Source organism: Oryctolagus cuniculus, chromosome 11, assembly GCF_964237555.1.
Source record: "Oryctolagus cuniculus chromosome 11, mOryCun1.1, whole genome shotgun sequence".
NCBI lineage: Eukaryota > Metazoa > Chordata > Mammalia > Lagomorpha > Leporidae > Oryctolagus > Oryctolagus cuniculus.
In genome coordinates this window covers 116653402-116666838 of record NC_091442.1, presented here as the reverse complement: position 1 = coordinate 116666838, position 13437 = coordinate 116653402, and the positions used below count along the sequence as shown (strand labels likewise).

At 45.5% G+C, this 13437-nt stretch overlaps 1 protein-coding gene across 5 annotated transcripts in view; it reads left to right on the top strand.

The window, feature by feature from the left end:
- Positions 1-13437, top strand: part of MRTFA (myocardin related transcription factor A) — a 208803-nt gene that overhangs the window by 84055 nt on the left and 111311 nt on the right. For all 5 annotated transcript variants that reach the window (XM_051834083.2, XM_051834082.2, XM_051834080.2 and 2 more), the window contains one exon: positions 2646-2907. In XM_051834083.2, coding sequence (XP_051690043.2) covers positions 2646-2907 — 262 coding nt within the window. The remainder of the gene's footprint in view (positions 1-2645; positions 2908-13437) is intronic.

The window sequence follows — 13437 nt, the reverse complement described above, 5'->3', positions numbered from 1 at the left end:
GTACTTCAGTGGAGTAAGGTTTGCTGGTTTCTGTCCTCAACTTCCTAACATTATTCTTGAGGTTTCTGTGTCTTTCATGTAGTCTTCCTTGTGAAATCTAGATTTGTCCCCAAGATGATCTTTAAGTATCATTTGTACTTCTTTTTGTTCAGTCAGTGAATATTTATTGGGTGCCTATTATGTGCAGGCACAACTTGCAAAGCCCATGTACTGCATACAGCTGTCGATGTCATGGTACCTTTCTCTGTATTTTTATGAAGGGTGAGAATCCTTGCTGTCCGTAATGATTTAACAACTGTTACTGGAAACCCTGGTGCTCTATATGAAGACACTTTTCCTGATGCTGAGATTTTTATTCTTCTTTCTTCTTGCTCCCTCCTCCCTCTTTCCTCTTTCTTCCTCTTCCTCTTCCAGGGAGGGGTTGGGGGAGCAGAGAGTGCACTGTCTCGTGTGCTGGTTCATTCTCCAAATGCCTGCAGTGGGAGGTGGGAACTCAGTCCAGGTTTCCCATGTGGGTGGCGGGGACTCAGTCACGTGAGCCGGCAGTGCTGCCTCCCAGGGTCCTCTCAGCAGGAAGCTGGAGCCAGGAGGTGAGCATTGAATCCAAATGCTCTGATAGGGGTCACGGGCTGCGAACCAGCATTTTAACTGCTAAGCCAGGTGTCTGCCCCATATGATTGAAGTTTTAATACTATCCTCCTGCTTTCCTTTAAGACTCACCTCAGGTTTTGTTTTTTTGTTTGTTTTTAGAAATACATTCTGGGGTGGGCTTGTGGCATAGCTGTTAGGTTGTTTTGCTTGGGATGCCTGTGTCCCCTGTGAGAGTGCATGTTCAAGTCCCACCTCCTCCACTTCTGATCCAACTTCCTGCTAAGACATGCCCTGGGGAGCAGCAGGTGATTGCCCAAGTTCTTGGGTTGCTGCTACCCACCTAGGAGACCTGGATGGAGTTCCACGTTCCTAGGATCAGCCTGGCCCAGCCCTGGCTGCTGTGGGCATTTGGGGAATGAATCAAGGGGTAGCAGATTAATCTCTCTATACTGTTTTTCGAGTAAAAATGAGGATAAGTGTAAATTTTAGGAAACATACTCCATGGCGAGCACTGTGGCATAGCGGGTAAAGCTGCTGTCTGCAATGCCAGCATCTCATAAGGGTTCTGGTTTGAGTCCCAGCTGCTCCACTTAGGGTCCAGCTCTCTGCTGTGGCCTGGGAGAGCAGTAGAGATGGCCCAGGTCCTTGGGCCCCTGGGCCCCTGGGCCCACATGGGATACATGGGGACCCCAGGCTTCCAGCTTCGGATCGGCCCAGCTCTGTCTGTTGCAGCCATTTGGGGAGTAAGCCAGAGGATGGAAGACCTCTTTCTCTCTGTTTCTCCTCTCTATGGCTGTGCCTTTCAAATAAAAAAATAAATCTTTAAAAAAGAGGGCCGGCGCCGCGGCTCACTAGGCTAATCCTCCGCCTAGCGGCGCCGGCACACCGGGTTCTAGTCCCGGTCGGGGCGCCGGATTCTGTCCCGGTTGCCCCTCTTCCAGGCCAGCTCTCTGCTGTAGCCAGGGAGTGCAGTGGAGGATGGCCCAGGTGCTTGGGCCCTGCACCCCATGGGGAGACCAGGAAAAGCACCTGGCTCCTGGCTCCTGCCATCGGATCAGCGCGGTGCGCCGGCCGCAGCGCGCCGGCCGCGGCGGCCATTGGAGGGTGAACCAACGGCAAAAAGGAAGACCTTTCTCTCTGTCTCTCTCTCTCACTATCCACTCTGCCTGTCAAAAAAAAAAAAAAAAAAAGAAAACATGTTCCAAAGCCATCATCTATCTGTGGTGCGTGTGTGTGTGTGTGTGTGTGTATGGGGGGAAGGGTGTTTAGGAGTGTTGTCCTGAGGAGTCCTTGAGCATCATAAAATCAAAGTATATTTTTTGTGGTCTAAAAAGGCTGTTGTTAAAGGAGACACATGTTGATTCCGGGTCAATGGAAAGAGTACTGAGCCACATAGACTAATCCTATATAGCAGTTGTTTTTGCCAGTATGTATAGAGATGTAGTGTTTTTTTTTTTTTTAAGAATTATTTATTTATTTGAAAGGCAGAGTTAGAGAGGGAGAGACAGAGAAGAAGAGATCTTCTGTTTGCTGGTTCACTTCCCAACTGACTGGGCTGGGCCACGCCAGGAGCTGCATCTGGGTCTCCCACATGGGTGCAGGAGCCCAGGCACTCGGGCCATCTTCCTCTGCCTTCCCAGGTGCATTAGCAGGGAGCTGGATCAAAAGTGGGGCAACCAGGACACAAGCTAGTGCCTATATGGGATGCTGGCACTGCAGGCGGCAACTTAACCCACTAAGCCACAGCACTGGTCCCGGGATTAATTTTTTGACATGTAAACTTCAGACCACAGCAACTGGCATTTCCTTCAGTCCCATTCTGTGTGTATGTGCTGCTTTTATTTCATTTCTATGTTATCCTCTTGGGTGATCTAGTTGAGGACAGTTTCAGACTTGAAATTTGTGTACTCTGTGAGCATACTTAATAACGCTTGCTTACTTTACAAAAAGCTAATGGCATAATTTGTCATATTATATTAATGTTTGGCATATACTTAATAGTATGGTTATTTTATGATGCCATTTGAAAGTTTTGCCTTTTCTTCCACTTTTAGGTTGTCATCACGAAAGCCAAAGTGGATTTCTCCAGTGTGGTGTGCCTGCCCCCTTCCGTCATTGCTGCGAATGGGCTGGACGGAGGAGGGGCTGGCGACAATGACGACGAACCAGTGCTCGTGTCCCTGTCCGCGGCCCCCAGCCCCCAGAGCGAAGCTGTTGCCAATGAATTGCAGGAGCTGTCCCTGCAGCCCGAGCTGACCCTAGGCCTCCACCCCGGCAGGAATCCCAACTTGCCTCCACTTAGTGAGCGGAAGAATGGTGAGTATGCAGATGGTGAGGTGTAGAATGATTGCACTGTCTGATTTGATGGATCTTCATGTTTTCAATGTTTTGATTTTACTTTATTTCATGTCTCTGAAGAGTTGCTTATAACCTTACTATTTCTTATAAAATATATAAATTTAGATGATTATATAAGGCTGACATTTCCTCCCTGGGTTATTATGATTTCAAGATTTATTTTAATTATTTGAAAGGCATGGTTAGAGAGAGACACACACACAGAGAGAGATCTTCCATCCACTGGCTCACTCCCAGAATGGCCACAGCAGTGGTTTAGGGCTAGGCCAGACCGAAGCCAGGAGCACCATTTGGGTCTCCCACGTGGTTTGCAGGGGCCCAAGCACTTGGGCCCTCTTCCACTGCTTTCCCAGGCATGTTAGCAGGGGGCTGGATCAGAAGTGGAACAGCCAGAACTTGAACTGGAGCCCATATGGGATGCCAGCATCGCAGGCGATGGCTTTGCCCACTACACTACGACACTGGTTCCAACTCTCTGGATTATTATAATTGCTTTCTAATTTGTCCTACTTCTCTGCTTCGTCCACCCCATTCCTTTCATAAATTCGTTATTTCAACAAATACCTATTCAGCATTGATGTATAATAAACTGTGCTAAGATTTGGGATTAAGGGATAGGTGTTTGGCGCAGTGGCTTGAGGCACTTCCTGGCATGCCTGCGTCCCATATGTGTGCCTGGTTCAAGTCCCAGCCACTCTGCTTCCAATCCAGCTTCCTGATAAGCTGCACTCTGGGAGGCAGCAGGTGAAAGCTCCGGGACTCGAGTCCTGCCATCCCTGTCGGAGACCCGGAGTCCAGGGCTGCTGTCTTTGGCTTGGCCTAGCCCTGGCTGTGTAGGCATTTGTGGATGGAACCAGCAGCCTTGGGCTGGAGAAAGGACCAGCGTTCCTCTGGGGTTGGACTGGCAATGGGAGTGATGACAGACAGCAAGTAACAAACTGCTAGTACCTGGGCAGGAACTGGAGAAGATGGGCGCTGACCGTGAGTGGAGTGGGAGGAGCTGCTGCTGTTGTGCGGAGATGCTGTGTATCCTCAGCCTTGCCCTCCGCGAATAAATCTTTCCTTATGTATTCAGGCTCCTGAAAGAGTAGTTTACAGTCTTTGTCTCTACTCTCATGTCCCGGAAACTTCGCTCTCCCTGGCTGCTGTCACTACCCTTCTTCTGAAGCTGCCGTTGCCAGAGCCATTGGTGTTCTTTTGTCGTCCATCCAGTAGGCACACGGCAGTCTTCATCTTACTTGCTGTCTCTCCAGCTCCTCCACTGCCGTCTGCGACATTTCTCTTTCCTGGCTTTTAAAACTCTAACTGCTCAGACTGTTTCCTGTCTTTCTCTGCACACCTCTTAAATTTTGCTGCTCCTCAGCATTCAGCCCTGGGGAAAGAGGCTGGATGTACCGGTCTTGTGTAGGGAGGTAAGAATCAAGGCAGAAATGGAACAGCCCCGAAACAAGTGAAATTGGAAAGTGTGGCATTCCACAGAGGGGGTGCTCTTTTTTGACTGGGAGAAATTTACTTAGATCTGTTCCACCTGGAAGTATCGTGTGTAAAAATTCAGTGGATTAGCAGGGGCCCTAGGCAGGAGGTGGCAGGGTCCTGGCACCTCTGTTTCCTGAACAGAGAAGATGCTTTTGATGAAACCCGTCCTTATTGTCATAATTGGAAAAACTTGGTAAGAAATCCCACTGTGTATTTTAGGTATTATTCCTCTGTTGTCTTCCAGGCTGAGTACTTAGGTCTAAAAGGTAAAATTGATCTTCCCAGGGATCCTGTCCAGCCTGGGCTTGGAGAAACCTGGAAAAACCTCTCTCTAATGATCTAACCCGTTGGCTGCAGCTCAGGAGCTCTGGCACCTGTTGAATGAATGGATCATAATGGAAAATAGTTTCTTTTACGAACTGTGTATGTATTCCTAAGCAGAATAGATGAGTTGAAGTTTATCTGACTGGAATGATTCTGTTATCTTTTGCTTGACATAGGTGGTAATAGATATATGAGTCGTTAATAATTAGTGAATTTTGTGTTTTCCATTTCTGGAAATAAATTTTTATATGTGGATAAGATAGAGCCCAGTTAAAATTTTTTCCCAAATGGAGTCCCATTTAAAAAATATTCTTTCCACTGATCAGTGGAGTCACCTCTTTGATTTACCTATGAGTGGATGTTTTTCTGAGCTCACTATTTGGTTTCATTGGTATGTCTTTTGCCTACTAAATGGTCTCATAATTTTTATTATTTCAATTTTAATATAACTATTACATAGAAGAAGTAATCTCTTCCACTTTGTTCTTTTCCAAGAGTATTTGTGTGGGCTATTCTTGGTTCTTTCCATTTCCATATGAATTTTAAGGTCATGAGGGCAGGCAGTGAGTCTTTGGTGCAGTGGTGGAGACGCACATTAGGATTACTCACATCCCATGTTGGCATGCTTGGTACAAGTCCCAGCTCCTCTGCTTCTGATCCAGCTTCTTGGTAATGTGTATCCTGCGAGGCAGCAGGTGATGGCTCAAGTATTTGGGTCCCTGCCACTGATGAGAGACTTGGATTGAATTTCAGTCTCCTCACTTCTTTCTGGCCCAGTCCTCACTGTTTTGGGCATTTGAGGAGTGAACCAGCAGATGGAAGATCTCTCTACCTTTTGAATAAATTTTAAAAAATTGAAATTATTAAGAAAAAAGCACTGTGGGATTTTGATTGGAGTTACATTAAATCTGTCAACCAATTTGGGGAAAATCGATAACTTTAGAGTGTTGTACCATGAATGTGGTATATTTTACTCATTTATTTAGATCTGTCTGTAGGTTTTCCCAAAGAGGTTTTATAATTTTCTCTGTGGTGGTATTATACATTTCTTGTTAGATTTACTTTTAGCCACTTCATACATTTAATAATGTTGTAAATGTCAACTTTTAAAAGTTTTTCCTAATTGTTTTGCTGATCCTAAATACTTTGCTGAAAGAGGTAACAAATACCTTCAGCATGTGCCTGTTATCTGGGTTGCTGGGTGGGGTGGGAAGAGTTAGGGGGAAACTCAGCAGGGAAGACGGGGAGTATGAAGGGCTTCCTGGTGGCTTCCTCCTCCTCCTCCTCCTCCTCCGTGAGACTAGGGAAGTACTGCTTTGTGTTGTGCATGGACAGCTTTTGGAAGGAAGGGCAGATAATGCATTATTTCTGTAAGAGAACGAACTGATCCTTCATGCTGTAGTGTTGCACAGGAGGCACTAATTAATTGTTGGAAGAAGTAAAATCTTGAGTGGGCAGTTTCTGATCCACATTACAGCATTTTCTTGGGGAAAGGAAAAAGATGTGTTAATTATGTTGCTTAGAAAGCCTCTAGGATTTTCTAGATTAGGTCTCCCAAGTGAAAATGCTCCATTCTTAAGCATGTCAACTCATTAAATGCTTCTGTTTATAATTTGAGGATTTTAAAACCCTACTTCATCCCAGTACTTAGAGATCACCAATTTCCCACTTTCATGTTTTAATCAAATGTTATGGTTGGCCTCCTCAGAACAAATAGATACCAGATAGAATCCCTGCTCAGAAAAAGACAAAACAACAAAATAAAACCCCACTCCCAAAGATCTCCTCCTTCCAGAGAGATTACTGTTGGCATGTGGCTGATTTCCATCCAGCGCTGTCAGATGTGTGTTCTTACACCTGATCTGATGCTGTGGGCCAGTGATGTGCCTTTCTCTTTTCATTGAGTATTAGTAGCATAAGAGTTGTGGCTGAAACACTTTCAGGGAGCCATTTTAATGAGTCTAGAACATTCTGTTCTGTGGCGTCGTTTATTTAATTTCTCCCCAGTTGGACATTTGAGTCATATTCTGTGTTCCATACTTCTGTTACGGTTTGGTTGACCATCTTCTACTAAAGCTTTTTCTGCAATTTGTGCTATTTCCTTAGAAGTAGGAATTTGGCCGTTTTACTGTTGAGCATTTATTCATTGGCTGTTGCATTCCTGCTGTGTGCTAAGCACTGGAGAGATAGTAACGAATATGACAGATAAGGTGCTCGTCATGGAACTTGGAGTTCCATGAGAGAGAGATTACAGTTAGAAAGCCAATTCATAGTCACAAACTCTGGTTTAAATTCATAGTCACAAACTCCGGTTTCTGCTTTAAGAAACAAAAGCACAGGGTGCTGCAACAGAGATCTGCCAGTGAGGGTCCTAAGACAGGTGAGGGGTTGGAGGAACGACTTCTTCCGGAAACAAAGAGGCATTGAAGCTGAGAGCCAGGCATATGTGTAGGGATTTGCCAAACAAAATGAAGAAGGAATAGCACATGCCCAGGGTAAGGGAGAAGGAATGAGGAACAGACAAAGGTTAGTGGAGGGAAATTGGCACAAAAGTAACAATTCCAGTGTGTCAGTGGGAGAACAGGAAGGGAGTGATGTGATCGAGGGTTCAGTCACATATTCCTTGAGAGGCGGTAGGAAGGCGTGGTAGGGCAGAGGGTCAAGCTCCACATCCCATGTCTCAGTGCCTGGGTTTGAGTCCTGTCTCCTCTGCTTCTGACCCGGCTCCCTGCTAGTACATCCTGGGGGGCCTGGCAGGGAGCCCCAGCCGTTGCAGGCATTTGAGGAGTGAACCAGCAAATGGAAGATCGATCGACCTCTCTCTCTTTCCCTCCCTTTTTCTCTCTTTTTTCTGGCTCTGCCTTTCAAGTAGATGGAGGGAAAAAAAAAGAATTGAGGTTTTTGGGAAGTGCGTTGTCTGATTACATTCCAGATTGGTCTACTGGCTTATATTTCTATCAGGTACGAATGGTTGGTTTTCTTATTAGCATTGTTAGTCTCATTTGTAAAATATTGCTAATGTGGTAGGTGAACTTTTTTTTTAAATTTATATTTCTTTACTTACTAGTTAGAAATAACCTTACCCAAGGCTGGCGCCATAGCTCACTTGGCTAATCCTCCGCCTGCGGCACTGGCACTCCGGGTTCTAATCCTAGTTGGGGCGCCGGATTCTGTCCCGGTTGCTCCTCTTCCGGTCCAGCTCTCTGCTGCGGCCCGGGAAGGCAGTGGAGGATGGTCCAAGTGCTTGGGCCCTGCACCTGCATGGGAGACCAGCAGGAGGCACCTGGCTCCTGGCTTCGGATTGGCGCAGCACACCAGCCGCAGCGCACCGGGCGTAGTGGCCATTTGGGGACTGAACCAACAGAAAAGACCTTTCTCTCTGTCTTTCTCTCACTGTCTAACTCTGCCTGTCAAAAAAAAAAAAAAAAAAAAACAACAAACCAACTTTACCCCAAATGTTTATAGCCAGTATTTCTGATGAATTGGTTAATTTTTCTTTGGTCATGAAAACATTACTTCTAAGGTTCTTTTGTACATACTCTAGTGACAGGCTGGGGACCCCCAGTCAGGAACTGGGAGATGGGTTTCTCAGGTGCGCCTCACTGTTGGTATTCTGGACAGGAGGCTGGATTAGGTCAAGTCCTGTTTCTTTGACGTTGTCATTTTATGGTTTGGATACACAAGTCTGTGGAGTTGGAAATTTAAAAAGAAACTTAAACTTGGGTGCTTTGGATTTGTTTTTTAAAGAGCTAGCTCACGTCATCCTTTCTGTAAGAAGTGATCCAGGTTTGTTATTAGCTAGAATTAATTAGTGCATCTTTTACCCTGGTTTACCTTCTGGTTTGGACTCACAGCACTTAAATTTTTCTTTTTCAGTTGTTGGGTACGGATTTTCAACTCCACTTCCCTGTAGGGGTCTTAAGGGCAGAGACAGTGTCAGCCTGTGTCTTCCTTGTGTTTGTGTCCGCCTTTGGCATTGACGCCATGTGCAATGACAGCATTTCAGACACACTATATGAATGAGTTGGTCGCCTAATATTCATGGATGTTGTACCCCTTAACATTCATTATATCTTGGAAAGGGACTTGAAAATATGGCCTGTATCTCTCCCGAGGCCAAGGAGTAACGTAGATGTGGCATAGTAAGTGGTTCTCCCAGGTTTGCAGGTCTTGACTGGATTCTTCGGTAGTGGGTTGAGGTCACAGGACACAGAAGCCCAGGATCTGCAGCAACTTGCCTAGGTGCTGGGTTGTCTTATCTTTTGGGTGTTTTCACTTTGCCCAAGACCAGGTGTCTGGGGGAGAGTCTTAGCTGGTTGGAGCCTGTGAAATTTCGACATCATGATTAAATTTTTGTAGAGCTGAACCTCAGTTAACTCATGCATGTGCTTGTGAGAACTCAAATCAGATGGACACAGGACAGGATCACATTTCAGTGTTGCGCAACACAACAGAGCTCATAAAAAGGAATCATTACTTCTCTGTGTGCTGCCTGTGTTATGTTGTGTCATAGAAATTGATACCAGTTGTTAGTGAAGTTGATGGTTTTCTATGATTACAAGTCATTTTGTGGGTGCGCAGGGCTCTGTTTTTCTGGTTTCTTCTTTTTATCCCCTACAATTTTGGTCTTTTCATTTCCATCAGGATACAATACTCCTGAGGATAGGCTGTGGACGTCTTTGTTTATGTTAACTACATACTTCAACACTTCATGTAGTTATTCAGTGTGTGTGCTAATGTGTACTAATTAGCATTTGTGCTAATGAAAATTTTACAGAGCACCTGCTCTATCTGGGTAGGTGGTGATGCTTTTGTTATATTTCCATGCTCTTTGGGTTTCTGTGATAAATGGTACTTTTCATTCCATCTGACACATGTTTATGAACGCTGACACACCTCAGACTGCTGGGTATGGGAGTGCAGAGGAAGTAAGTCCTGTGCTAGAGGCCAGTGAGAGAGGTGGGCCCAGGTGCTGGGACAACATGAATGAGGGATGTTTAGTACATGCATGGAGGGTCTGAGAAGATGGGGAAAGGGCTGGCAAGGTTAGGAAAGGCTTTTTGGAGAAGGCAGGCCTTAAACTGCGTTTTGAAGGATGAATAAGAATCAGTTGGGATGCTATTTATTTACTTTTTCAACAGCAAGGTGACACAGACAGACAGATACAGAGACACAGATCTTCAATCCACTGGTCTACTCCCCCCAAGTGACTAGAATGGCCAGGGCTGGTCCAGGCTAAACCCAGGAGCCCAGAACTCCATCCCAGTCTCCTGCATGCAACATTTGCCTTCCCAGGTGCATTAGCAGGAAGCTGGATTGGAAGTGGAGCAGTTGGGACACAGACAGGAAGTCTGATACGGGATGCTGGCACTACAAAGTGGTGGCTTAACCTCTTGCATCACAGTGCTGGCTGTGGGATTGTTTTGTTTTGTTTTGTTTTAAGATGTATTTATCTATTTATTTTAAAAGAGTTAGAAAGAGATCTTCCATTTGCTGGTTCACCCCCCAGATGGCTGTAACAGCCAATGCTGGGCCAGGCCAAAGCCAGTAGCTTCTTTGAGATCTACCACTTGGGTGGCAGGGGCCCAAACACTTGGGCCGTCTTCTGCTGTCTTTTCTAGGCCATTAGCAGGGAACTCTACTGGAAATAGAGCAGCTGGGACATGAACTGGTGCCCGTTTGGGATGCTAGTGTCACAGGCAGCCGCTTTACCTGCAGCACCACAGTGCCAACCCCGTAGGATGCTTTTTTTTCTTTAAAGATTTTATTTATTTATTTGAGAGGTAGCTTCACAGACAGTGAACCATCCGCTGGTTCACTCCCCAAATGGCTGCAATGGCCAATGCTGGGCCAATCTGAAGCCAGGAGCCAGGAGCCTCCTCCGGGCCTCGCACGCAGGTGCAGGGGCCCAACCGCTTGTGCCATCTCCCACTGCCTTCCCAGGTCATAGTAGAGAGCTGCATCAGAAGAGGAGCAGCCGGGACTAGAACTGGCGCCCATATGAGATGCTGGCACCACAATTGGAGGGTTAACCCACTGTGCCACAGCACTGGCCCCAGGATGCTTTTAACAGCAGAAAGGCTGGTGAAGAGGAGACCAGTTAAGAAGCTGTTGCTAAAGTACCTGCTACCAACTATGAAGTACTCTTGTTTAAACTCTATCCTGAACTAGCTTAAGCCTCTATATCTAGCTCCTAATCTACTGAATATACAGGGATGGAGGAGCTTATTAGATGACATCATGAGGATGCAGCTAGCAAAACCCAAAATGTGAGGAAACAACTTGTTTTCTTCAGCAAACAAATTAGAAAATAAAAGAGGTTGGGGAAATAGATGAAATGTATAGATTAAAAAGACTTGAGGCCTGTCAGTGAACCGAAATGTGTTGTCTCTGACTTTGATTTGAATAAATCAACTTCAAAAAAATCTGTGAGATAGTTGGAAAAGACTGAACACTGCTTGGATGGTTGACAGCACTAAGGAATTTTTTGTTAAAGATTTGTTTATTTTAAAGAGAGAGAGAGAGAGAGAGAGCGAGAGAGAGAACGAGCTTCCACCTGTGGGTTCACCCCTTAGGTGAATGCAATGGTCAGAGCTGGGACAGACTGAAACCAGGAGTCAGGAACTTCTTCCAAGTCTCCCATATGGGTGGCAGGGATCCAAATACTTGGGCCATATTCCACTCCTTTTCCCAGGCCGTTAGCATGGGACTAGATTGGAAGTGGAGCAGCCAGGACATAAACTGCTGCCCATGTGGGATGCCAGCATTGTAGTCAGCAGCTTTACCTGCTGTGCCACAATGCTAGCCCCACTAAGGGATTTCTTAAAATTTAGATGTTGTGATGGTATTGTAGTTATGTTAAAAAAACAGCTCTTGGGGCCGGCACTATGGCATAGCAGTTAAAGCTGCCACCTGCAATGCTGGCATCCCATATGGGGCACCAGTTCAAGTCCCAGCTGCTCCACTTCCAATCCAGCTCTCTGCTATGGCCTGAAAAATTAGATGAAGATGGCCCAAGGGCTTGAGCCCCTGTACCTATGTGGGAGACCAGGAAGAAGCTCCTGGCTTTGGATCAGCCCAGCTCTGGCCATTGTGGCCATCTGGGGAGTGAACTAGTGGTTGGAAGATCTCTCTCTCTCTCTCTCTCTCTCAGCCTCTCTGTAACTCTGCCTTTCAAATAAATAAATAAATCTTTAAAAAAAAAAAAAACAGTTCTTGTCTTTGAGATATACAGAATAAAGATGAATGTAGACGATGTCTAGAATTTGCTTCCGAGTTCCCAGTGTTGGCTGGGTGCTCTGTGTGTGTTGTGGGGCAGTGTGGAGCAAGGAAACATATTCAGCCTTGTATGTTGATCACTTTTGGAATTAAGTGATGGGTACACAAGCAGTTCACTGTACCACTCTTTGCTAGCTCTATGTGTGTTCAAACTTTTGTATAATACATTGAAAGAATTTCTGTAACTCAGAGAAGAAATATTAAGGACCCGAAATAAAGCAGGGGCGATGTTGTGGCACAGCCAGTTAAGCTGCCTGCGATATCCCGTTTTGGAGTGCAAGCTTGAGTCCTGGCTACTCTGCTTCTGGTCCAGCTTCCTTGTAATGCACCTGGGAAGGCAGCAGAAGATGGCCCAAGTACTTAGGCCCCTGTCATCAATGTGGGAGACTGGGATGGGGCTCTTGGCTTCAGTTTGGCCCAGCTCCAGCTATTGCGGCCAGCTGGGGAGTGAACTGCAGATGGAATGTCTTTCCCTCTCTGTCACTCTGCCTTTCAAATAATAAATAAATCTTTTTTTTTTTTTTTTCAAAGCACTGGCTGTAGGTAGGCTTGGAACAAAAACAATGGATTTGAAGAAAATACGAGGAAGTTACATTTGATAGCTAATTAGGTACTAAGGGCTAGAGGTAGGTAGGGGAATCTAATAAGTTTATGGTTTGGGACCCAAATACTCTTCCCCAAGGTGGGGATAATGGATGCAGCAAAACCTGAGGGGTCAGTGCAGAGTGGTGATGCTAAGAGTTTGTTCTTGGATGTGTAATTTTAAGATGGTCAGGTAGAAGTGCAGAGTTGGAAACCTACAGGTGAAGTCAGAGGTAGGTATGGAGCAGTATTATTTACTTTTTAACAAGAAACAGTGTACAATATTTATTACTATTTACAAGGATTGTGGTTCTGAGAATAGGTCACTTGAGACTGAAAGTCAGTCTCAGGGCTTATTTATCCTAATGAATGGAAAAATGCTTGGGAGCGTTAAGCAGCGTTATGGAGGGCCTCTTTTGGAATGACCAGAGCAGAATGGTTTTAAAAGGGAAAGTTTTCCAAAAATAAGACGACAAAATTCACATCAGACAAGCAGAAGGCACTGTTAACAAAAGTCAGAGTAAGTCCCCGGTGTTAGAACTGTGAGAAAATTAACTTTTGAAATCACTCTGATAATTTTAGCTGTCTTTTTAATGGGCTTTAAGGGACTAGTTAAGTGTGGAAATACATAGGCTGATGGAACTCAAAATAGTCCTTATGGTAATACGGAGTGAACACTCTTGACTGCTTCCAGAGAGAGTTCTGGTGTCTTAAACAGTGAGCCCTACACAAACAGCCAAGCATTTCACCTACATCATGCAAGTTTGATAAAAATGGCGTTGTGTCCGACGGAAACAGTGTTGATTCCAGGTTGCCTGGAATGGACCA